General features: G+C 35.0%; 2 protein-coding genes across 5 annotated transcripts in view; one reads left to right on the forward strand and one right to left on the reverse strand.

The window, feature by feature from the left end:
• Window positions 1-27898, forward strand: part of LOC127877524 (adhesion G protein-coupled receptor B1-like) — a 469993-nt gene that overhangs the window by 122048 nt on the left and 320047 nt on the right. The window lies entirely within an intron of this gene.
• LOC127877532 (uncharacterized) overlaps window positions 23106-27898 on the reverse strand; it is a 66743-nt gene continuing 61950 nt past the window's right edge. For 2 of the 3 annotated variants that reach the window (XM_052423488.1, XM_052423486.1), the window contains exon 3: window positions 23106-25188. In XM_052423488.1, coding sequence (XP_052279448.1) covers window positions 24695-25188 — 494 coding nt within the window. In that variant the 3' untranslated portion in view covers window positions 23106-24694. The remainder of the gene's footprint in view (window positions 25189-27898) is intronic. The other variant, XM_052423487.1, reaches the window with a different exon arrangement.

Below are 27898 nucleotides of genomic sequence, written 5' to 3' on the forward strand. Positions count from 1 at the left end.
AACTTCTTTACCAACATGACCCCAATCTATAATCAAGAGCAGACAACTTTAACAAGCATTTTGTAAGAATTGTGGACCTTTTCCCACTTATAATATGCATATTATTGATATATCTAAGTTAAAGTTTGCGTTCCACCTCAAATATTTTCTATGTCCTTTGACATATTGCTTTCATATTTTGCATACCTATTTACCAACATGACTCCAATCTTTAAACAAAAGCAGACAACTGTTACAAGCATTTTGTAAGAATTATGGCCATTTTTCCACTTAGAATATGCATATTATTGATAAATCTATGTTGCAGTTTGCGTACCACCTCAAATATTTTCAATGTACCTTGAAATATTGCTTTCATATTTTGCATACGTCTTTACCAACATGACCCAATCTATAAACAAGAGCAGACAACTGTATCAAGCATTTTGTAAGAATTGTGTTCCCCTTTTATGCTTAGAAAATTGCACATTTTGTTAAGTTTTGTGTTTAGGTTCACTTAATTCCTATAGTATCAAAACTGTTGCTTTCAGACTTGGAAAACTCGCTAACTATCGTAAGGGGACTGGACAGGGCACGTTGCATAACTCTGGTTGGCATTTTAAGGGAATTAGGGTCCTTTTTGTCTTAGTAACTTTGAATATTTTGTTAAAATTTGCGTTTAGATCGACTTAACTTCTAACTTCATACAGTTTCTTAGGCCACAACAAATTGATGATTTTGAGAAACAGCTTTATTACAATTTTCAATTTGGACACATCCTACACGAGTCTGTAATTTGGGGCAAAAACACTGATACGAAATATCTCGAATTTGTATTAGTTCTAAATATCATAGGTTATGGTATTATACAATACTAAATGCATTCCCTACGTTATTTTAGCACTGTTAAAATTAGAAATGAGAAGTTTAAGTTTTGCAAAGTAAAAAAAAACATAACTTCCTAATGAAAGAAAAATAAGAAATGGGTAGTTTAAGTTTTGTATTTTAAAATAAAAAAGTCAATCAAATGCCAGTAAAGTTGTTTAGGTCCAGAAAGTCTCTTCACTTTCTTACTTATGTTAAATTCATGTTTTAGGGGCATAATGTACACCTTGCACTTAGCCATCAACAGTTTGAACTGGTAGGTGGCTCGTACAATTTATATTATACTCGACATTTTATCGTCCAGTTCAACACTCCTTTGCATGTTAATTTTTAATATTTAAACTTAATCAATACCAACAAGTTTATTTGCAGATTTTTACCAATTGTACGCATACCGGCGACATTTCACATCCTGATGTAGATCCGGTTGAAATTATAAAATAACTCAAATAATCTTTGATGCAATGACTTATTGCCACGGGGGAAAATTAACATTTCCATTTGTGTCTTTTGCCGACATGACAAGACAGACGAACGCTGCCATTTGTTTTAACCATAAACCAATCTAATAACGCAAAGTGTTATAACACTCTTGGCCTACGTCGAAAAATACGTAGGCTAAATAAAACTAAATCATTTAATAAATTGGTGCGCTGCAAATTTTTTGCTGCGGGCGCAAAATAAAAATAGTTTTATTCAGTTTTAAGATTTTTAGGTGCGGCGAATCCATCGAACATTTAATCAATTTGTTGTGGCCTTACTATCATGTGGGTACTGTACCTGGCAAGTTGAATTTGACCTTGACATTTGAATGACATTGACTCTCAATGTCAAACTAAAATTTTTTGTTTAAATTGCCATAACTTCTTTATTTATGATCAGATTTGATTCATACTTTGACAAAACAACACTTACCTGACATACCACAATGGACTCCATCCAAACCATCACCCACGCGCCACCCCACAACCCCTCCCCCAAAACAAGTATGTTTTTCCTTTTTTTCTTATTTTTGAAAGATCATCTTATAAATGAGCACACACCCACATTACACTCCCCTCTCCACCCACCGAACCCCACCCCCACCCAACAAAAACATGGTTAAAAACAACAACAAATGTTTTTTTGTTTTTTTTGAAGGACCGTCCAACCATCCCACCCAAGCTATTGCTATCAAACTTGGAATAAAATCTTATTAGTTTTTTTATGTCTTTACATATTTTCAATAGATTGTGGAAAATATACCTGAACTCAGAATCGTCTATAAAGTACAACTTCTTTAAAATATAAGCAATCAATATGTTTCAATTATGGTCCTCTCTAATTTAGAATATGACTATGTTACCTTGATTTTATGGAATATGAACATTTTCCCCATGATGGCTAACGTTATACTGTCAAGCACTCGAATAGGCGAGCGCGCTGTCTTCTGACAGATCTTGTTCAATACATTGTTGAATATTAATTGAAGCCATAATTACATTGATTTAAACGGATACCTTAGCATGGCTTTTTAATCATATATTAAGTCAACGAGTTATTATATTTGCCTTTGTCAAACCATCCTAATATTGATTTAACGAACTAATATATCATGCCAATGCAACATTTTTATTTAGTCAATCTGTCATCATATGATGTACATTGTTAATGCATCAACACATGTACAGAAACATACAACCACGGCCAATATTGAAACCTTAGAACCTTTAGAGGGTTGTTACATGGTGGAAGCAATTCGATATTTTTGCCTGTGTGACGAGCAATATGCATACAATTAATTTCTTTCACCAAACGATTGTTTTCAACACATACATGTTGCTGCATTCACAAATACATTAGCTACTCGCAGATCAAAAAAAGAAGGAGCCAATTGCCAGGATGTGGATGAGTTTATAAAGTGGCATTTACGTATTATGTCTCCAGGACTCATATTAGTTAGATAACTACTTTTATTGTCAAATAAGTATATAATGAGTATCATCAACTTACAAATAAAAGATAATATACCGGTACATAAGAATGTTGATATCGTTAATATTGTGCAAGTATATCAACGTAATTATATGTCTGGCCATACCCTTTTTGCGTGGTATTCAATACAGAGTTTTCGATCTTTTTTCCATAATTCGAACATACTGAAATAGAATCGGAAACGTATTGTGTACATTAATATGAAGAAGGATATGTTGCTCTGAGATTCCGAAGATTTCTGTCCTTGGATACACTATTAAACTGCAATATAACTTGAGTATACTAACAAGGATAACGAATAAATATCGATCTATCCTATTTTTGTAAATGTTAGTGAAAAAAACATTTTGCATTTGGATTAGAGGGCAAAACTTTGTTTCAAATAGAAGTAACACCTTTAATCGATGATTATCTTACTAAATAAACACACTTTGAGAATTTTTGGTATATATCGTTAAAGCTGGTCTATTCAGGTTGCTGACTAATAAGCTGAGTTTAGTTCCTTATGTATTAAGATATGTACATGTACATCATGTTGTTGTTAAAGAGAACGTGCGTATGTTTTGTTTAAAATTAGGTTCGAGTATTTGCGTTAAAAATTAAAAAAAAAATGAACATATACTATCACATTTGAGTCATGCGATGACATTATTGTGATGCGACTGTTAAACCATACATCGTACATTGATGCCACCTCTCTACTTTGCGCCACCTCTCTATTTAGCGCCACGTCATTGGAATTTGCTCCATCTCTTTTGATCGATAAGAGGCCAGTGTTTTTGTGAATTTCTATGTTGAAAGACAGACAATCAGAATGTCGCTTTATTTAGACTTATAAAAAGTACATCGTCTTAATACACAAACATACACATAATTGTTTGATAGCGTTTGTTGTCGTTAGCGATTTAATTGGGTGGAACTTTGCACTTCACACAGGCACAAGACATCGTTATGTTTTACAACCTCCAAAATGTCTCAATTAAAAAGGTCTTAATGTGTCCATATAATTTGATGAACTTATCTTCGCTAAATCGCACTACATCCCCTTGGAAGTAGCATTGGCTCATTTATAAATACATTTTAAAAAGCGGTTGCGCAAGTGATTAACGGCCGTGAGTCACGAAGTGTGCGTGGACTTATCCCGTTAACGTTGTAAAAGAAAAGTTTCAATTTCGAAGATTGTATAATCAAATACATTAATAAAATGGTAAGAAATTTAGAACATAAAGCATCAACACACTGTTCAATCGACTCCAGCGGCGACTGTGGATCATGCGACGACTGAGAAACTGCATACATGTCGGTGGAAAGCGGAGTATAAATATTACCCTATTCTTTATATTTATGCCCCCCTTCGAAGAAGAGTGGGTATATTGCTTTGCACATGTCGGTCTGTCGGTCGGTCTGTCGGTCGGTCCGTCCACCAGGTGGTTTCCAGATGATAACTCAAGAACGCTTGGGCCTAGGATCATGCAACATCACAGGTACATTGATCATGACTCGCTGATGACACCTATTGATTTTTAGGTCACTTGGTCAAAGGTCAAGGTCACAGTGACCCGAAATAGTAAAATGGTTTCCGGATGATAACTCAAGAACGCTTAGGCCTAGGATCATAAAACTTGATAGGTAGATTGATCATGACTCGCAGATGACCCCTATTGATTTTCAGATCACTAGGTCAAAGGTCAAGGTCACAGTGACCCGAAATAGTAAAATGGTTTCCGGATGATAACTCAAGAACGCTTAGGCCTAAGATCATGAAACGTGATAGGTAGATTGATCATGACTCGCAGATGACCCCTATTGATTTTCAGGTCACTAGGTCAAAGGTCAAGGTCACAGTGACCCGAAATAGTAAAATGGTTTCTGGATGATAACTCAAGAACGCGTATGCCCAGGATCATGAAACCTCGTAGGTAGATTGATAATGGCTGGCAGATGACCCCTATTGATTGTCAGGTCACTAGGTCAAAAGTCAAGGTCACGGTGACCCGAAATAGTAAAATGGTTTCCGGATGATAACTCAAGAACACTAATGGCTAGGATCATGAAACTTGATAGGTAGATTGATCAGATTGATTTTTTTCATTCGACAGCTATTTTTACATATTTTGATTCTAAGCACTTGGATAAGGTATCTTTGGAATTTTATATCACTCCTGGAAACACAGGATCAAGTTTTTGCTAAAGATTGAACTGAAGGCACAACAAAAGTTATTTCGGATCAGACAAATACTCTCCTTGTTCAACTTCACCTGAAACAACCGTTCCGGTATTTCTAGGCCCTAACATAAATCTCAAAAACTTCCCTTTAAACAGTCGATAGCCTACTTCCCAGAAATGTCTTGTCTCACTTCTTTAATATCTCATTTATGTTGTACTCTTGTTTGAATAGCAATCAACGATGTCAAGAAACAATAAATATCCTATATTAGTCAATGGAAACGTCTTATTAACAACCAAATCACACAACATGTCAAACGTTTCCGAAAGGCCACTTTCTTTCTTAAAGTGTTTTAAAACTTCGGGCATACATTAAATTCATCTAGAAAAAGTCCTCACTGTTGTCGTCCTCATCTTCAATGCGCTCCATTTCCATTTCTTGAAGGTACGTTTCTAGTCTTATCTGTGTGTTTTCCTTATCAGTACATGCTGTGTGTGGTATAAACGAATCACTTTTAATTGGAGTGTTCATTTTCGTCTTTTTCATTACATTTTTCTCTCAAAATATACAAACTTTGTTCCATCATCCGGAATTTTGTTCGGATATTCCTTTGTCCAATAACGAAATGCCCCAGTTGTACTGTCAAGATCATATTCCCTGTATTTTAGACACAGTGAATTGTGGCTTCAACTAAATGGGTTATCATACCCGGGAACAATGCAGCTTTAACGATACAGTAGTAGCACTTAAAGGGATCAAATATCAGTTATTGGTGTGCCTGAAATACATCATTTGTTGTATGTTTAAAGAGCAAAAGCAGTATAGCATACGAGAGACTTTGACTTGGTTTGAAAGCAGACATCTGCGTTATAATTTATTTTAATGTGTGATTTATATACAGTTTCAACTATTTTTAGTCATACCGCGACAAATCACACATAAAGAAGTGAAACTCCAGCTGCTGGAGCAGTATTGAATGCATTATCCATGGTCCTTGCATTCTAAATAGAACCACTTTGAAAGAAAGCCGCAACCGATATATATTGAAAGTTAGTTCGTTATAAGAGTATAGACATAATTATCGCTTCTTTAAGAAAACGATAGAAGGAAATAGTTCGTATAGACATAATTATCGCTATTTTAAGAAAACGATAGAAGGAAATCATAAAGTACAACGTACGCAACGTATTCGGGCTTCAGATATAAAATCAAAGTACTTAAAGCGCATTTATATGGTATTACTTTATATGATTACACCAATTCTTGATTAGGGAACGCAACAAGCATTGACAGAAATGACATCACATTAAACACTATTAATAAGGCTTAGGTTTTGTTAATACTAGTCCGATAGATAAAACATAAAGATGATACATTTCTTTTAGACCGTATGTTACTGGTGAGCGTTTATAAACCACCGCATATAACCACTTGGTGTGCGTTTCGTTCTGGGTTCGAAATCTGTCAAGTCAAACGATTGACAATTGCATGGTAAGTGTTGGGTATTGTTTCCTCCCAGCAAATAGTTATGTGAACTTTTCGCCAGTACATCCTTGAAATATTGTTTGAAAAGGTGGATGTTTTCCAAAAGCATTTCATTTCAGTCATCTATTGTATTTGATAGCTGTGTAGTGCGTGAAACAAAAATCAGAATTCGCGGATGCAATTATGTCGTTCCTACACAAAACCTATCTTAATAACAAAACTATAACGTGTGTAAATATACTTTTATTTTATTTTTTTATATTCTTTCAAGGTTGAAATGTATAAACATATTGTAATAATCTTCGTGTTACGTTACTATTGAAACAACAGGTATGCACATTTACATAATCACAACGTTATGAAGGGAAAATAAGTCACCAGTGATGTCACAAATACAGATATTATCGTGATAAAGTTCATATGCATAATGACACGAAATATTGTCTTCAGATTTCCGTAAGTGTGGACTGTTTTCTAATTATAACTACATCGTTGTCACAGATGTGATTTTATCCCACTCGCAACCGTTTGTCAGTTATGTGTCATCAAAAAAAAACTCAGAAATGTGTGTATAACAAAGTATTTTGCAAATTAACACTTTATGGTAAAGACATATTGATTATTTTCCATTAAATTATTTGAGGATTTTGAAAGGAGTTCGCTGCACAAACGTATATACAAAATCAACCGACCAACCGACAGAGCGACTCCTTTCTATGAATATTGCTGGATCCTTAGATATTATGGTACTTCTTTGGACATATTAACGTCGAAGTCCAATATATACATCTGTAGACAAATATAGTTTTTCGCACTGATAAATTTGTGTGATGCCCATAGCATAAACTAACTATAAACAGCACAACATAGCATTTAACGTACATGCATATGGTGTATGCACACCGTCATAAGCACTTTCAGATTCATTTTTTTACTATGTAAAATACGTATTCATGCAGTTATGTCGCTTTTTTGTCTAAACTTAAAGATATCTTTCTTATGTATTATTTGTTTCGTCAAATCTGATTAATTTCTACCATAATCAAAGATTGCAATTTTTTAATCCGAGTAGCTCAGAACAATTCCTGATATAAACGCCTTATATACACCAGGCATCTTTGCATCATGTCGATATGATTAATTGTAGTACAGATTTTATAATGGTCAATTTATAACACAATTTTGTATTTTTGCAAAACACGGCAAGTGCAATAATAATCATAATAAAACAACAAAAACGAAAACGTTATAAAATTAACTGTTGCATACCGTGTATCTTAGTGGTACCTTCTGTCACACCGACTTGACGGCTCAAGCGTAAACCTGTGTTTATTTTACAAAACTAGCCCCGACATATTGTCGTATTTCTTTTATTTCAGTTACAATTATGTATGTTTGGCTTGATAAAAGAAACATAACAGTTTACGACTTCAAGCTGATAGAAGATCGCTTGAGTGATGGTTTCGAATCTATCGCGATAAACAAGATGTGTATTTTACCGACCGTGACTATAATACATTTCATATCATATGTCGATTTATGTAATGTCGATTTACTGACCGAAATTTTCATAGGAATACGTATTTATTATGCCAGTTTAAATACGTTTGCATTATTTGAATTATTAAATCGATCTGAAAAATAGTAACAAACGTCCAATATGTTTCGTTATACGATACACAAAACTTGTTCTTTTTTAGCATAACAAATCATCGGATACAAGTTCAACTCCTCACCTTTTTCGTTGTTGGTGCGACGCCATGTATGGTTTCCATGCAACATCTCCATATCTATGTTTCTTCTGCGATGTGTTATGATAATCGTGTGAGATCCGAGGAAAGACACAAAATACCGTCGAGCAGAATTATGCCCTTATCGGTCTTCAGAGTTCCTTCTATTACATGGCTGTAAACTATTATTAAACTTAAAGCTAAACTGAAACTATCAATATTAATCATGATTACAAATGTATATAAAGCACATAAAATCAAGATATACAATTTGACATTTTGAAAAAAAATACTACGATACCTTTCAAGAATGTTACACTACCTATGAATATTTTGTTATCAAGTATTTCCTGAATATGCGTAAAGGCTAGTCATTAAGGTGGTAAAGGCAATCTCTGCTTTTCATTGACCGTTCAAAGGTTTGTATGCAAAAAGTACGTACTGCTTAACCCATTTATGCCTAGTGAACTCTCCCATCCTTCTAAATTGGATCAGTTTATTTCCAAAATTAGGGATGTCTAGTATATTTATTTCTATATATAGAATATTTCTTACAGAAATTCCTTTAAGAAAACAGCGCAGACACAGATGAGACGCCGCATCATGCGGCGTCTCATTTGGGTCTGCACTGTTTGCAAAGGCCCTTTTTCTAGACGCTAGGCAAAAATGGATTAAGTAGAAAACATCACACGCTTCTAAAGAATGTAGATTCGTTGCAACTTCACATCACTTCATTAAATTTGTCGTAAAAGATTAGACGCATTGACTGTTACTTTCGGCGTTTCAGTTGTACTCATTAATAATGTGCCTTTAACCTATCGAAGCGTACGAAAGGTGGAGCGTTTTGTTTGGAAAAGCTCTTGCGAATGTCATCGTTCATCTCTGAAACTTTTTTTTTATTTATCTCTAACATTTCGGAAATATTAATACCCCGGTTTATGTGTCGTTTGTATATTTATGTTATTGTTTAACTCTATGGAAGTGTCATTTTAACGCTTAATTATACTTTACAGCCTAATTAATGTAGCCCTTACATGTAAGATATGTGATGTGCATGTCATTCAAATGGTATCTTAAACATTTATTATTTCTCCGTTTCAACCATCGCTTACAACATTTTCCCTTGAACGGGATATTCAATTCTTTAAATATGTATCTTTCAAGCCCTATGTTAAAATTGAGTATACCACTCTGGATGCTCACTATTAGCATTTTTATTAAAATGTTCATCTTTTTAAATATGTCTTCATCACGATTATTATTTCGATGTAATACAACGCTACATATCCGTGACATTATATGTCTACAATGCAGAGCGCACTTGAGCTTGTATTGCGGTCAGGTGACTCGCCTTGACTACTAAGAGATAATTCATAAAATTACGCATTTCAATCTTCAAACAGGTAATCAATGAAAATCCGCAAAGCTATATTGAAAGACTTAACTTGCCTGATTTAACACATTCATTGATAATCGCGGTTATAATCGAATGCTCATCGATTTTGTTGTATGTCCATAATATCAAAACCACAGCGGTAAAAAGTTTAATATGGCCAGCTTCAATAGCATCCATGTCTATATTCTTTCTTATTTGCTAAGCAGATTTGTGAACTAAGATGCTTCATGTTCAGTATTAAATTGAAATAAATCCAGTACAAGAAGTCGGTAAAAAAGTAAAACAATTTTTTAATTACAATGTATATATGCCAAACAAGGAAATATATTGTATATTTTCCTTGACTAGAAAAGTGTCGTGTATCGGTCCTTTATACAAACGGAAAAATCATAGGTGGTACAAACATACATGTATCAACATATATGTCAAATTAATCACTGAATGTTAGTCGAAATGTCATGCTTTATACTCAAAGTCACTCCCATAGGAGCCGCATGTACCATAATTATTAAAACATTATTGAAGTGTAGGTTGTAAACCCTTTTCACATGTGCAATTAAATATATTGCAATGAACATGAGAGTGGACGATTTCTTCCGCTTTGCTTCGTGTAAATGCATTCGATCATGTTACATGGATTCTGAATAAGTGCCCCGTCGATGCAAACAATGAATTCGGGCAGTTTGAAAACTACACATTGTTGAATTACTGTATACGAGTTACTATAATAATTGTGAATAAGTGTCAGTGTCAGATATTATTTATGTATCTGCTTACTTGTCACATGAGAATTTGAATTACCGTCATAGTACCCCATCGGAGACATAGTACATAAACATATTTTGGGATTTTCGAGACTACATTAATTATGATTGCATCAATTTGAATGATACAAACCCATAAACTTTACACCACTAAATTAACGTCACACAGTGACAAAGGCAATAATTAAAAATGCATTTGCCCACGCTTCAAACAGGATATTAAAACCACTATAATTATTAAAGCTTATCAATGTCCAACAAATTCAACAAATAAACACAACTTGTTATTTATTTTATAAGATGTGACACAATTCATCGATTTACTTTTTGAAAAAAGTGAAAGACCTACCTTGAAAGAATATCAAAAAGCTGAACTGTTTGTGAAGAGAGATATCACGGAGGTCACAATCATAGGTAAATGACCACAATACGTTGATTTTAATTTGCACTATGTCTTACACTATACATGATTTAACAAGTTTCAAAATATTTACGTCTTGTTTCACTTATTTCACATTACAAGGCCGTTGATCACGGGCGCATACTGTGTTTTGCGATGCATTAATGAATGAGCCGATTTTACTTCCGAGATGGCGCTAAGGACATAATGTTTTCAATTTTCACAGATAATTCTTTAGGGTGAGTAGGTTTTGTGTTAATTTCAACATATTTCGAATTAATTTAAAAAATCGGGCAATGTAATGCGATTCAGCGCAGATTAACTTTTCCACAAATGTACAGACACATTCAATAACAAGCCATTTTGAAACGAGGGTACCTTCAAAAGTTGTGGCACGGTGGAGTTTGTGAAAACAAATCGATGTATTTTGTCTGTGTGACACGCAAATTTCCACCCGATTAATTCGCTTACGACATCGAACGATTTCGTTCAAAATCTACTAGTTGCTGCATGCACAAACAAATTAGCTTCTTCAAGATATATTAGATAATTTTGTATTGGTTTTGTATTGGTTTTGTATTGGAGATGACGCCATTGGCAAGAATGTGGCGCTAAGGGCAGGAGGTGGTGCCGATATATGAATCATCACATGACTTACATATGATAGATAATGTTCCTTTTTTATATTCATTTTTATTTTTCTACTTAAATATGTTAACCCAAATCAAAAAAGAACATGTACAAATTCTATCAAAAACAAGTTGCTAATATGTTTATATAAGTCACCAACTCATTCAAGAAGTCAGCAACCTGAATAAAACATAGTGTACGATATAAACTCAAAATTTGTAATACTCAATAAATCAAATAACTAAATTTCAACATTTGTCAACATATTTTTACTACAATAAATGTATGTATACAGTAAGATATTTCACGAAATAATAAAAATATGTTACTTCTGCGTAAAACGATGAGTTTTGTTCCCTAATCCAAATGCTTAATTCACTAAAAGGCAAAGATCAACGAATCTTTATTAGGCTAACATTATGTCGATTGTTCCCACTAACATCTCCAAACAATAGGATAGGTCGGTCTTTAGGCGTCAACCTTTTTTATTAAAAAAAAGTTGCTTTTCATTTTTATAGTATATTCAATGACAGACATCTTCAAAATCTCTTCGCAACACATGTTTTTCATTATAATGTAGACTGCTATTTTATAATATTTCATTATGATCGAATTTAGAGACAAAGATCGAACACTCAACCTGGAATACCACACAAAAAGTGTATGGTCGGCAACGAAAATTAAAATAGCTGAACATGTGCATTGTCATTAGCGCCATCCCCTTGGCATTGGCTCCATCTCTTATGGAATAAAGCAAAATTATATATCAGATCGACAAGAAGCCATTGTATTATTCTGCATGCAACAACGTGAATATGTTCCAAGCGATGGTTTGATGTCATAAGCAGTTTCATAGGGTGGAAATTTGCTCGTCACACAGGCAAAATACATCGATTTACTTTTAAAAACTTCACTATGCCACAATTTATAAAGGTCATTACGTTTCCAAATGCGTTTTGATTATAATTTTCTGTACAGTCGTGGAAAAATAAATCTTCGCTGAATCGCACTACATTGCCCGATATTAAAAATAATGCGAAATATGTTTAAAAAAAACCCATATAAAACCTACTCACCCTGTAGACGTATTCGTGAAATTTCAAAACAACCGGTCCTTAGCTCAACCTCAGAAGTAGCATTGGCTCATTTATTTATGGATCGCGAAAAATAGATTGCACCCTTGATTAACAGCCGTGTATTAATAAGTATCTAGTTTTAATATATTCAAAAACATAGTTTCCAAAAGCTGACGTGTGTTTTCAGTGTATATACTTTCTACATGTGTAATTATATGTACTAAGATAATCTCTTATTTGGCACATAAGCAATATTTGGGAAGCATACAGGACTTTTTTCATGTATATTTTAGACATTGATTATTACGAAACAAATTGATTCACTGGTTTTAGTGCTACATGTTTGAAAGTAAATGTACACTTGGAGACTTTTCTAACGCATCACTTAGTCATATCATTATAGCTCCCTTATTTTTGAAAGGCTTGTGGTTAATTTTGGACCAAGAATTATTCAACGCATTTCTGATAATTCCTGAAAACTTTAATTGAAATTGAAAAACAACAAAATATAAACTTAACAAATTAAAAACTTCATTTCAAAAGTCAAATTCGCAAACTCGTACAACGTTAAATAATAATGTGAAGAGTAAAACGCATAAACTTACACGTCTTAATAACTGACCGACTTGCAACATGCCGATTGAGCCGTTTCGCTCCTGAATATTCATACGAGCCATATTGTTTTTCTTTAATTAATGTTATGGTTTTCTTGTGTAAAAACTTACCTAGAATTATGAAATTGAAATATAATTGGAATTACATGTATACTTTCTACATGTGTAATCTTGCATAGAATGTAGTCAAGTGATCGTATGTAAAATTTTAAATCAATATCTTTACTCATAACTGAGATATTCAAGTTTGAAAAGTGATGCGTTAGAAATGTCCACAAGTGTATGTTTTAAATTATATCCTCTGGATATTACACCAATGAGAATATACGTTCGTGTGAGACTAATAGATGATTGGAAATTCGTTGAAAGACTGAACATCTTATTGAAAAAAGAAAACGTTTTATTTTCCAAATGTATCATCATAAGAAAGTTAATTAGACTGAAATAAATTGGTGTTGGAACTGTGAATCAAATATTATTAAATACAGTACATGTATCTAATTATGGAAGCACATTGAAAAGTATGGGGATGAATTTTCACCATTATAATTAGATATAACAGAAAGATTCCTTTCCTGTAACAGAGCCGAACCTATTTTTTACCACATCCATAGTTTCTGTTTATCCTAAGATTTGAAAATACTGCTGTAATGTGACACCTATCAAGTAAGTCAAGTTTTTTATTGTAGAATATGCCTTAACCATTTTATTACAGTCGATGTATTAATTTGTTGGCACCAGCACGGCCGGGCTACTAGCTGAGAAATGTAACGGGCACAAACCAGCTTTAACTAACCCGAATTAAAATAATAAGTATGTAGCTCATTTAACTAGGAATGCATTGATAAACCATTAAACAATAAAAATCAACTTTTGATTATATTTTATTCACTGGTATTACCTTGTGACAACCAAGTAAACATGATAATGTCATACACAATATCCATGTACATCTCGATATCAATGACCACAAGGTTTGGTATAATCTGCAAGGAGGTCTTGAAAAAATAATAATGTTATATCATTTATGAATTAAGGTAATCATGTTAATATTGCCTGATATAGATATTGTATCCAAACTTTTAGAGTCATAAAAACAAAATGTACATGTTTAACTATAACAGAATAATAATAGAAAGAAATAAACAACCATACTAGCATATAAACGTAAAACTTCAAAAATGAAACTATATATCAAAGGTTAGGGCATTGTAGCATCAGAGAATAATATTTATAAGACCAATATTATATATAATCCATTTTAACGCTAAGGCGTGAGAACTTGACTACAAAAGTGGGTCTAGTTTAAACGAACTTTGTAAAGGACCACTAAACGATATTCGAAACCAAATACCACAGTTAATGGACTTCAGAATTTATGAATTTCATACTTGTTTGAAATATAAGTTTACTTAAACCATGCCCGCTCCGGGCTTCAACGATTTTGAACCCAAGGACAAGATTTGAAGAAATTAGGTAGAGGACTACTATGTGATATAAAAAAATGGCAAAACTCTGGGAAATGCAGATGGATGTCTAACTCCATATTAATCTTCTTTTTTTTCAAACACGAAAACTAGCACAATTACACAGTGCAAAATTCTATAAATATTCGATTGTGTTTTGTATACATGTACATATACTCATAGTATGTTCATATGTAAAAGATACAGTCAGTAATATGAAATCAAAGGATCACAAAGACTTGAGTCGCTGTAATATTTATGTACAACGCGTTCTTAAGTTTAACTCGCAGTAGCGTTTAATTTAAAGTATCAATGAATTATTTTCATGACCAAAAGCAACCTGTCAACTAGACGGGTTTCCCACCCTGGTACTTAAACCTGGGTGTCACTAGAAGCAAACGCACACAATAGAATATGATAAACTAAACGTTTTAACGAATGTCTTTAACATGAAACGGACTCAAACATTAAAATGTCATTACAATGCACACTAAAAGAAATTGAAACATACGCTTGCATATCATCTTGAAATGACATTCCCAAGTCTAAATATAAAATTTTGCGAAACCTGCAACAGATAAATAAAGGTCAATATACACTTAATTGACTACATACATACCTTAAATGCTACAAAAGGTATTTCTGGTTCGGTAGACGGTACTTGATAACATATAAAACGTTTATCGAAATCGGACCTCCAGAAAGTTTTTTACATATGCCATGAGATGTTGTTTATCATATATCTGTTATCTTAGCTGAGGAAGATTCGTTCACAATGAACAATAACAAAACAGCAGAATACCAACAGAACAAAGGCTATGTCAACCACATAGACAATAACTCAATAACTTTGGTCCAATACAAGTGTACAATGTTACAACCCAAATACTTAACCTGTTTGTATAGTGTTTTCACAAGAGCAGATTTTAAAATGCATGTATCTGTTAATTGTTCATATACCATACGATCACCTGCAGCGCAGCAACTTTGAATGCAGTGTTAATATTCGAAGAAACGTTGTATGGGGCCACTTCATGGTGCTAATTGGGCAAACGTATAAATGGTAATTATATACAATTCATTTATTTTAAAAGTTTGCGTAATATTTATACGAAAAACGAACAACCTCCTAGTAGAGGCGAATTTTTGTTTTGAACATGATTTGAAAAAATTGACGAAAAGATCACTATACAATGTTAAAAGACAAATATCAACAATTTTAGAAATACCATTTCAGAGGATAGATTTTAAAGCTTTCAGTTTATACGTACATTGGTAGGATATTAACAAACTTGGTGCGACTTACATAGAACGTTACATTTCAATTTGCTGTACCTCTGTACCTTTGATTGTATTTAAGCAAAGGATTAATACTAGTATTTACTGTATCGATGTAATGCCTCGGTCACACTGTCACGAATCAGGGCTACGAATGAGCTACAATTGAATCGGCTACGAAATTGTCAACATTCGTAGGCCGCTACGATTTCAGTACGGAGCACAACGATGTGAGTACGGATTTCGACGAATCTACCATCAAAATGTTGGAAACCGAGCAAGGAAAGGTACGGACTGCTACTGATCGACGCGATTTAGTACGGAGCGCCATGAATCGGTACGATCAAACTAGGAATCTGCTACGGTCTGGTACGATTAAGTACGATGCTACGCGAATCAGTACGATCTAACTACGGACCCGCTACGTTCTAGTACGGGTAAGTACGAACTACAACGGTCCGCTACGAAGCAGTGGGAATTGCGACGGACTGGTACGGACAGGTAGGAACGAACTACGATTGAACATTGCGCCCACAGCCTCTTGTATTTTCATACACAAAATGCCTCAAATAGAAGAGAACATGCAAGCGGCAGCAACAGCGCGTAACAAAAATAATGGAATCAACCGTGTCTGGGGAAGAGTCTTTGTGGCAGAATAGACATTAAGCATCGGAATCGCTGAGCGAAAATACCAAAAGCATTATCCACAATTCTCCTGGCTCTAGAAGAGCGATAGTTTAAAATTCGCTTGTCCTTCTCAAGGCCTCGTCGTGAGAATGAATTCATGAGCAATGTCCTCATGGCAAATGCGATCCAATATTTACCCATATGATTTGGTAATCGACGTCCACCAGGGCCATCAGCACAACAGAATGGTAACCTTTATAAGTTTAGCCACCGTTCTTGGGACATTGTATGGCTACATGCTTTCCATCTAGAGCTCCAATGGCGTATGGAAATTGCCATTTATCCGCGATCGGCTATTGCCTTCCACTCCTCAGGCTCAGTAGGAGTCTGGATAACACCCCCAGCACATCAATGTACGGAAACTGCCCCCCCCCCCCCCCCCCTGTGGCCAAGAACCTTAAGGTAATTGCCAACTTCAAATCTGGATTGATGGACTGTCTGAACCAGGTGTGGTTCTTCGTGATCCTGGGACCAACGACCTGTAATAGCTCATGGAATATATCAGGCCCGATTCTGGTGAAGTTTCTAAATGCCGCTGGATCTTCAGCCATCAGTTCGGCCATCAAAGTATCGTATTGGGCGAGAGCGGGTCGTCTTAAAAACCAGTCTCTTATCCACCACCTCATTTTTCTTCTCTGATCTGATAAAGTATGTAATTATTGATGTAGAAATATTGATTATGCTTAGGAAAGTATGATTAATTTTGTATTTTATTATGTCGGCTATTAATTTAACAAGTATTACATCACGTAAAAATTAGAGCAAGATTCAAAAGGCATATGAGGCAGACACTTACCTGCAAATTAAAAAAAATGTATTACTCTTAAGTTCAAATTCTAATATTTTCTAAATACGTAACTTTTAGCACAAAGCTATACTAGTTATACGATATTGAGTCATTATTACCTCTGCGCATATCGTCAAGCAGCTCGACTACGGCCTCTGCATTTTGTGCCATATCAATATCCAAGTGTAACAAATTTATCGCAAACGCTGGCGGTTCATGATTGTTATCTCAACAAATGCAAGTACGGTTGTTTTAATTTCGATAATGTATTTCATAATTTCAATGATGTATTTCAGTAGAAATTTATTGTAGTGGACCGTAAATGTCCGTACTGTTTCGTGCTGAAATGAAGTACATCGTACAAGATCGTGCAAATTCCTGTATATCCGTAGTTCAACGTACAGGAACCGTGGCTTTTCGTAGTATATCCGTGGAATTATCGTAGCTTATACGTAGCGTAACCGTGTCGCTCCGTAGTTCTTCGTATCAATCCGTAAAAGTCCTTGAAAATCTTTGGGCCTACGAAAAGGTACGGACGACGTTACGAACTAGTACGGATCACTACGGTTTAGTACGGACTGCTACGGATACGCTACGGTCGATAAATTCGTAGCAATTTTTTGAACATGTTCAAAATTTGTCAAGAGTCGCTACGGACATCCAAAAACTACTACGACTGATCACGGATCAAGTACGGAGAGCCACGGTTCAGTAAGGTTAGTTACGAACTGTGCCGAAAAGTAGTCGTAGCTCGTCTGATTCGTGACAGTGTGACCGAGGCATAACGGTAAAAAGTCGTGATAAGCAAGTACCAATTTTTACCACAGATGCAAGATTCGAACGAACTCGGCAAATTACTACAATTCAATGTTGTGTGCCAAAAAATGCATATACTATATATGTGTCTTGGCATTTTGGAGAAGATGATTTTAAAGTGAGTTTAGTATTTAAGTTGGCTAGCTGAATTGGTCGAACGCTAGACTAAAAGTCTGAGGATAACAGGTTCGACCCCCGGCAATATAATGTTTACGGGCATTGAACATGAAATCATTTCTACTGCCATTCTTCTGATTCCAGTAAGGAAGTTATCGGTTAATTATCAATTATATTCAAACACTAGCAAAAAACATGGAAGGAAAGATAAAACAAAATTATTTTCATTTCAATAGCCATCAGTTTACTTATGTAACAAGATAACAAGTTGTCGTAACACGATCACCTGAGACCCAAAATGAACAAAATAATACTAAGAAGGTGGAGTACAGAATTAAAAAACTTTATGAAATATAAATATTTAATTTGAATGAACATTTTCAAACTAAGCAACTACTTATATAAATGTGACGTATATAGTGTTCACAAGGTTTTACTATATGCATAAAAGGAAAACTGACAGGCCCTCCGTTGACCATGTTTTGCAATATACCGTAAACATTTTTAAACTTGGTCCATATATCGTAAGAACCCAATGTTCTGGCAAAGCTTTATGCAAATTGAACTACCAATGTGATTTTTAGAGTCTTTACCATGTTTCACTATGGCATTATTAATAAAACTGCACCGCCCCTGTCACCCCCATCTTTTCAACGGCCCGGAAAAATGGTCGCACTCAGCTGAGAAACAATTAAAACAATTGTTCTGACCAAGTGTTTTGAAGAGAAATCTGTTAATGTGATGTGTATAAAGTTAACAAGCTTTTTCTTTGATTTTACCTAGTAACCCAGTTTTTGATCTTACTTGACCCAGTTTCAAACCCAGCCAATACATCATTCAGACGACCAACTTCAGTTTGAATTGACGATAAATATATACTCCAGACATATGTTACCCCCGTTCACACATAGCTGCGACTTTACGACGATCATCCCGATCAAGCCACGATCTGAATAAAAGGATCGATGCCGATCGGAGTCTTAATAGAGCAATTTGGAAAATTATGGTCTTCGTTTCGACCGTTCTACTGCGTTTACTGCCGCGACATTCAAGATCATGCTACGACGCTTCTTCTGCGCTTTTACTACGATCATGAAGATCTCTCCACGATGCTTCCGCGCTGCCTGTACGATTACGGCGCTTCTACTTCGCTCTATTTACGACTCTACACCGATTCTTGTTGGCCACGATCCCGTTACGCTTGTTTTGAGCATGTTCAAAATAAGCGTGGCGAGAGCGTAGAGCTCTCCGATCATTAAGACTCTACCGCGATCACACTGCGCTTATGAAGACTCTACTACGTTTCTCTTGCGATTTGTCACGATCGGCCACGTTTTCGGCCACACTTAGATCGTAGTTGATGCGGCGTCTATGTGTGAACGGGGGGTTAACGTCGCCCAACGGACAAAAGGCGATCTAAAGGCTCACCATAAGCACAATGTGCTCAGTGGGTAAAATAATAAATTGCACTAACCGTTTTCAATAATGTTAAGCACATATTTTCCTCGATGTAATTAGAACCATTTAAATGCAAATTAAATTATGTGATTGCACCTTAAAACCCGATTGTCATTGAAAAATCACAACGCGGATTCCTTTTACACTTTGAATGCTTATGTCAGAAAATTAAGATAAATAAATAGCGCTTAAACAAATTACTAACGCCAAAGAAGAAACGTAAAATGAGCCACACAAACGTTTCCCGTTGCATTTATTTTGTCATTATTTCAAATCATATGCAGCTGCAATATGAAATATATACAGCTGTACTATGTATTTAAGATTAGCAAAACATGACTCACCATCCTCCGGTCATGATAACTTGTTTTATGGCATCATTATTCAAAACACCATCCTGTGTGTATACAATTTTTTTTAAACAAAGTTGATAAAACTCTCGCTAAGATCGAACCCTTACCATTCGGGTGCCAGTGTAACGCGTTAATCAATAGGCCGAGTAGCTAGCCGATATAAACATGGAACTGACGTTCATGCATTAATATTTTTAAATATTGCATATCGTAACTATAAATTGTAACAAAAGTATGTCGGGGGCGGGCCGTTGTTCGCAAATGGCGTGAAAAGTGATTTCGAACAGCCGTCATTGACGTAGTGGGTTGTCAGTCAGAATCAGAAAGTGGATTGATTTCCACGTTTAGAGAGCTGGAGGTTATTAATAGAATTTTAAAGCGTTCAATAAAAAGCCCGAAAGGGCGAGAGGTTGAAGTTAATACATATAACAAGAATGTATAAAGAATACTAGCTAATGGAAGCAGACAGTCATATTTGCAGAAAGTTGCTGTGTAGGGTGACAGTGTTTGTAGAGAACATAGTAAACACTTAGTACCGGAATGTATACTTACAGAAAACAATATTCAAGCTGATTTTCTAAGATGATGTACTGACAGTGATGATTGGTCTGTCGGTTTAGATATGGATAATCGGCTAGAAGCATTATACGGTTCACACACGTGTGATAGATTTGCCTTTTACTATATTTCGAAATGCGATCTATTTTTTTTTCTAAATATTGGTGTGCGGGTACATCGTGTATTGATGAATGTAGTGTAAAGTCGATATATAAAAAATTGGGTGATTCCGACACCGCGGCTTGTTTCAAAGTGTATATGGAAAATGACAAGTGAAAAATGTCGAGCTACAATAGAAATACCAATGCGGAAGTCAGCTCCGTACTGGCCATTGTCATTTCCAAAGAAAGTAACACAACAGAGTACATTGGAATGGACGTTTTTTTAGCCAGGTATCCCTATATAAACCTGGTCGAGGAAAGAATGGTATTTTTGATGGCAAGATATTTATCTTTCTTATTACAGTTCGACTCGTGAATTTAGTGATATTTTGTTTATTCAGGTTTAGATCTGGAGAGAGGCATACACGACAAAATATGCGAAAGCGGTTTGGACGGAGGCAACTTTGGAGTCAAAGATTGAGGAATTCATCGTACAGTGATAACACAAACATTAAATATTCTAACTACCGGGTATTTTAATAAGTGGAGTCAATTTATCATGTCTCATGGTGGGTCTGCATTTACGCCGATTCACGCTGCTTTGTATCTTACAGATTTATGGACAGACACACTTCCCATTCTGTTATAGGCGCAACTGTGTACAGACAGTATTACATGCGCTCATTCTCTTCGCAACATGTCTGATCCTACTAATAATGCCTGTATACTTAATTTATTAGAATCTTCTAAAAGAATATTGTCGAAATCAGAGCAGACAAAAGAGCCTATTTCATCTAAATCGTTAATCAAGTTGATAGATAAGTAGAAAGTTCAGATGTGTATGTTCTGATAGATTTGTGTATGGTCACTATTGCCTTTGCTGGATGTTTACGTTTTGACGAGTTAATTCATTAAAAATGCAATGACATAGATTGTTAGATGATCATCTTCGTATACAGATCAGAAGACGCAAAACTGACCAATACAGATTAGGAGATAATGTAGTTATCGCATAAGGCACCACGGTTGCTTGTTCCTACGTAATTTTGCAACTTTGTGTTACCGCTGCTTATTTGTCCGTTTCAGACGAATGCTATTTATTTCGGCCAATCAATAAATCCAAATGTTGCTGTAAACTCCTTAATAAAGATAAGCCAATTAGTAACATGCATTCTAGAGAGTGTATTGTCTCTTGTTTGAGAGAAGTTGTCGTAGACGCAAACATCAGCTGCGTGCGTATCATAGAACCGTCTCTTATTTTTGTATTTTCTAAAGCACTCGTCTGGCATTGAAAAGATATTGTTGTTTATATTAAAGGGGTATTAAGCACAGACGCGATTTTAAACTATTGAAGTGTACGTCCCCAAGTACACTATTATGATCTTATTAAACTCGTTCAAAGCGTGCACGTACAAACCCCGAGTAAAAATACCGCGTAAATATATGTTAGTTGAGTGCGTGAGTGCCATGTCAATATTGGCGAGCTATAACAGCTAGGTAAATATTAAACGTCGAAAAGCGACTCGGTGAATAGGGTGTTGCATGGCCGTTTAAATTAGCAATTAAGAGTAGAATCAAATTGAATTTTGTTCAATTAATAAAGCTTGTGGGTTTGGTGGTTTCGACAACAAATAAACTGACGTTAAAGGGTCCTTTTGGTAAATTGACAAAATTAAAAAAAAGTTGTTTCAAATTAGCAAATTTTCGTTTTAGTTATGATATGTGTGAGGAAATAGTAACACTGAACATTTACCATGCTCTAAAATATCCATTATATGCATCTTTTGACGATATGAAAACCTGAGAAGTATAAAGCGTTGCAACGCGAAACGATTGAATAATTGGAAAGATCTGTTGTTGTCGTTATATTTTGTTTAACAACGAGGATTGCTTATATAAAGTAAAAACAAAAACATTCGCTTATAGCATGAGCATGGATTGCCGAGTAGTCTAAGTGGAAGACTTTCACTCCAGGACTCAAAGGGTCGGTGGTTCGAGCCCAGTTGAAAGCTACTTTTTTTCTTTTGTTAATTATATTCTTGTTTTTTACTAGAGATTGTTTTGTCCAATGTTTAAATTTATCAATATAAAGCATTTAATGACAAACTTAAATACCTGCCAAATTCTGGGAAAAGGCCCCGTAAAGGGTGCACAATTGTTTGCATGTGGAACCAGGCGTTTTAAGAATTTTGCGTTTAATGCAAACTGAGCATGTTATTCTCCAGTAGCTCACATGCAATCCATTTTGGTAAGTATATGTTCCTAAATTCATTCTCTATTAATAGTTTCATTGTCGGAATATAGGACGAATAATAAACACTTTCTTTACCAGTTGGTTTTATGCAACACCAAAACGGAAGAAGGAGCATCACAAATTTACAAAACAGCTTTATTATTATTTATTTGTATTATGAACGTATTTTTCTGTTTAAAAACAGTTATTAAGCTCGAACTTGAAAATATCTACAAAATACGTAACTCCTCTTCAACTCATTCATTGCGCTTTAATGAATTATTTACATCATTGCCGCCTTAAGATATACGACATATTCATATACAAACACTGTGAAAATATAATTTATATGTACATATGCTTAAATAATGAACAAAGTAAATACAAGAGTACACCATGTTTATGTTTTATGATCTTCATAACGACGAAATCATGAAAGCGCTATCCATCGTATTTATAGGACAGACATACTATTTACCTGGCGAATACTATCAGTAGATTATAGCAATATCAACATAACACGTATTTCAATTAAATAACACGGCAAGGGCATGTGACTGTCAAAATTAAGTTAACTTAAGGAAAATGTTGTTTACATATGAGTTAGATATTTGATATAATATATAGTTTAATATTTCCTCGGTATTTATGTCTGAGCCCATGTTTTCCAATAAGTAAAAATATTAGTTTGTAAATCTTGACTGACTTTCCGATAAAGACAATGTATTCGGCAAAAAGTTAAATGAGTAATGACAAATCGAACAAGTTAAGACCGAAGTTGCCTATCATGTTAATTAACGACTGGATGTTTTTTAAATCCGAATATGATCGGTGAGTTGTTTCGTCATTGTCTTATACCCAAGGATATATCAAAGAAAAAACGTAACGTTTTGCAAAATGTAACAGTAGAATACATGCCTTTGAAAAATTGACAGAAGTTGCTTTTAACATCTACACACACATTGAACAGTTTTACCCATAAAACATTCCGTATACGGAATCAAATGCTTTATTTAGGTCTATAAATACGCATGCCTTGTATGGTTTTTATAGTGACATTAAACTTAAGAATGTAATGTAAAAAATGCGTCAACAGTGCTAACGCCATGCCAAAAACCAAACTGTATATAAGTATGAATTTTATTTTCTCAGGCACGCTTTTTTACCCTTTTTGTAAGTAAAACCTGTACGCTGGTCAATAGTTTACCAAATATGCTATACTGAGTTATCCCCTTGTAATTTTAAGTTTTTTCCCTTTTCTTAGTATAAGGCACGTTATGACCCACCTTTATTGCTATTGCTTGAAAATTATAATTACTCTAAAACAAAATTTGAAAGCGACTACATTGTACTGACATTATATGTCCATTTCGTTCTTGAATGACAGTGTTACTACTATTACTAATTTTCTTTCGCCCAGACAGTGTTCGGGAAAACTTTATATCATTATAAAATTAAATAGTTTGATAATAATCGTTTTTATTTCTATATATATTTGTTAAGCTAGTATAAATACTAACTCTTTAAAATATTATCTTAATGAGAACAATATTAAACCGATTAAAGCAATTATATGCCTCTTTAACCACGCCAATATGTATTGAAGTATTGCAAGCCAAGTGTCGTTAAAAATTCATTAATTCAAATAAAACACCAACATCGCTTTTTGAACAGTGTTTACAGAGACGATAGACTAGCAAATCAAATAAATTCGTTTGATAAAATGAAGCGCAGCCACTTTTAAGTATAAATTGCTGCTAAGCTTTCCAAATATGGACTTTTTCGACGGTAAACGTTAATGTTATGTCTTAACCAGTCCAGTGACGCTGCATTTCGTAACTTTTCGGAGCTTTCCGCATCATGCGAGAAACCAAGTCCGTCCATCAATTTTACGACATATTCGAATGCTCGATTATTCACGTGCGAATACCCGCCTTGGCCGGGTCTCGCCCAGCTCAATACAATTCCTTCTTTGGCGTGCCGTACTATGTTATCGATGTAAATGGATTCAAACTGGGCGGGGATGTGCTCGGCAACCTCGAGGCTGATGATCCAGTCGTACAATGGAAGCCCGAATTGCGGAAGCGTAAGATCGAGGAATTTCACGCGACCTTCGCTCGTGACGTCACAATAGGGAGCTCCGTCGTAGGCGTCGTATCCTTTGAGCTTGCCAGCATCACTGAGGAGTTGCTTGTACCGCCCTGGACCGTCTCCGAAACTGCCCACATATTTGCCTTTAAAATGGAACATTAAACAATGAATAACTTAAATGGAATTTTTTACAAAACCAAAACATTTAGTTTTCGAAACACTTGTGCTTTGTTTATTGATATCTGTATTATAAGGTCACTTTAGTTTAAACCTATTTATTTTCATTCCATTGCGTCAAATGTCATTCACTTAAACAGACGCTATCCAGCCCGTGCCCATGGGTTAGTACGTTAGATCACGAGAACACTCTCCAACTGGGTAGATACACCAGGGCATCGTGGTTTCAATGCCGATGCCATATCCATTAAATCCCTGTGAATTATTCTATGCGTAATCTGACCTTATATCCATTAACATAAAGCAGTCCTATTGTGTAATAGCGTGACGAATTTAAAGGGGCCTTTTCACAGATATTGGCATATTTTGAAGTGTGTCATTAAATGCTTTATATTGATAAATTTAAACATTGGATCTTAAAAGCTCCAGTAAAAAAATCTAGAATAAAATTTAAAAAAGGAAAAAAAGTAGCCGGTACCAGGGCTCGAACCAGTGACCCCCGGAGTCCTGGAATTAGTCTGAAGTAAAAACACATTAGCCCTCTCGGCTATTCCGCCGTATATACACGGTGTAAGTATTTTATACCTTTTATAAGCAATCTTCGTAGTTTCGTAAATTTAAACGACAACAACAGAACTCTCCAAATTATTCAATCGTTTCGCGTTGCAACGCGTTATAATTTTTAGGTTTTCAAATCGTCAAAAGATACATATAATGGCTATATTGGACTATGGTAAATGTTCAGTAATACTGTTTCCTCACAAATATCATAACTAAAACGAAAATTTGCGAATCTTAAACAACTTTTTTCAATTTTGTCAATTTACCAAACCGTGAAAAGATCCCTTTAAGACGCATTTATTTTATAGTGTTATATGACTACAGTTAAACTAATAAAAGTATTGAATACAACGATTACCAAGTGGTTTAAGCATGAATTAATTTTATATTATGTACCCGATGCATGTCTGTATTTTTAGTAATGCTGAACAGCTCGTATTTCAACATATTATTTTACTTAATTGATTATATTGAATGCCGCCTATGTCATATAAACTGTTGATTGTCTGTGCATGTTTTGTTTAAGTTTAAGATACGCGATTTAGAGCGATGATTTATTTATCATATGAAGCACATGCTGGCGACCGAAGAATACAATTAAAATATTAATAATGTGTACGATCAATGAAATAAGATTGTTGTTTTATGAAATTGAAAGTCTTGTTTGAATCGAGTTAGCATCGAACAAATTACTTAGTATGAAACCATGAACATTCAAAATCACTTTAAACAAATATCACAATGGCTGAAGGGCAGTTGAGTAGTACAGCATAATGATGTTAAGGGTACGATGCTCATTGTACGAAAATGTCTCCGATGTCTAGAATTAGAAAATGCCATTGATTCCTATTATATTTAAACGTCTATGATTCCTAGATTATAAAACACATGTACGATTCCGATCCTTTAAAAACAAGGGCTGTTTGTAAAACATGCATGCCCCCTATATGGGCTGTCAGTTGTAGTGGCAGCCATTGTGTGAATACGTTTTTTGTCACTGTGACCTTGACCTTTGACCTAGTGACCTGAAAATCAATAGGGGTCATCTGCCAGTCATGATCAATGTACCTATGAAGTTTCATGATCCTAGGCCTTATTATTCTTGAGTAATCATCAGGAAACCATTTTACAGTTTCGAGTCACTGTGACCTTGACCTTTGACCTAGTGACCTGAAAATTAATAGGGGTCATCTGCCAGTCATGGTCAATGACAATGTACCTATGAAGTTTCAGGATCCTAGGCGAAAGCGTTCTTGAGTTATCATCCGAAAACAATTTTGCTATTTCGAGTCACTGTGACCTTGAACTTTGACCTAGTGACCTGAAAATTAATAGGGGTCATTTGCTTGTCATGATCAATGTACCTATGAAGTTTCATGATCCTAGGCATAAGCATTCTTGAGTTAACATCTAGAAACCATTTTACTGTTTCGAGTCACTGTTACCTTGACCTTTGACCTAGTGACCTGAAAATCAATAGGGGTCATCTGCAAGTCATGATCAATGTACCTATGAAGTTTCATGATTCTAGGCCTAAGCATTCTTGAGTTATCATCCGGAAACCATCTGGTGGACGGACCGACGGACGGACCGACCGACATGTGCAAAACAATATACCCCCTCTTCTTCGAAGGGGGGCATAATAATAGTCAATACCCAGCACCTGGAGTCTGGGATTCCCAATTATGACAAATGCCAACTCGTAAATGTCAAGGATTCCCATATATGACAAATGTCTATGATTCCCATATAGAAAACAGTTTTACGGTTCTCATATAGGACATGCGTTTACGATTCCGATCTGGAAAGATGTCTACAATTCCTTCATAGGACATATGTATACGATTCCCATTTAGGACAAACGTGTACGGTTCTCTTATCCGAAAGATGTATTCGATTCAAAACGGAATCGATGCGTATCAAAGGACACGGCTACATGTCCAATAATTGAAATAACGTCTATATTTACACTAAATTGACAAAATGCAAATATACTAAGCTCAAGACAGGGGTACATTTAACGTCATTTGTTAAAAGTTTACTCTTCCAACTTCATGACAAGGGCACAGATCCTTTTAAGATGCTTACTAAAATGGTGTCTTTCCTTGGAAGAGG

The sequence above is a fragment of the Dreissena polymorpha genome, chromosome 4 (genome assembly GCF_020536995.1).
Source record: "Dreissena polymorpha isolate Duluth1 chromosome 4, UMN_Dpol_1.0, whole genome shotgun sequence".
In the NCBI taxonomy this organism is placed as follows: domain Eukaryota; kingdom Metazoa; phylum Mollusca; class Bivalvia; order Myida; family Dreissenidae; genus Dreissena; species Dreissena polymorpha.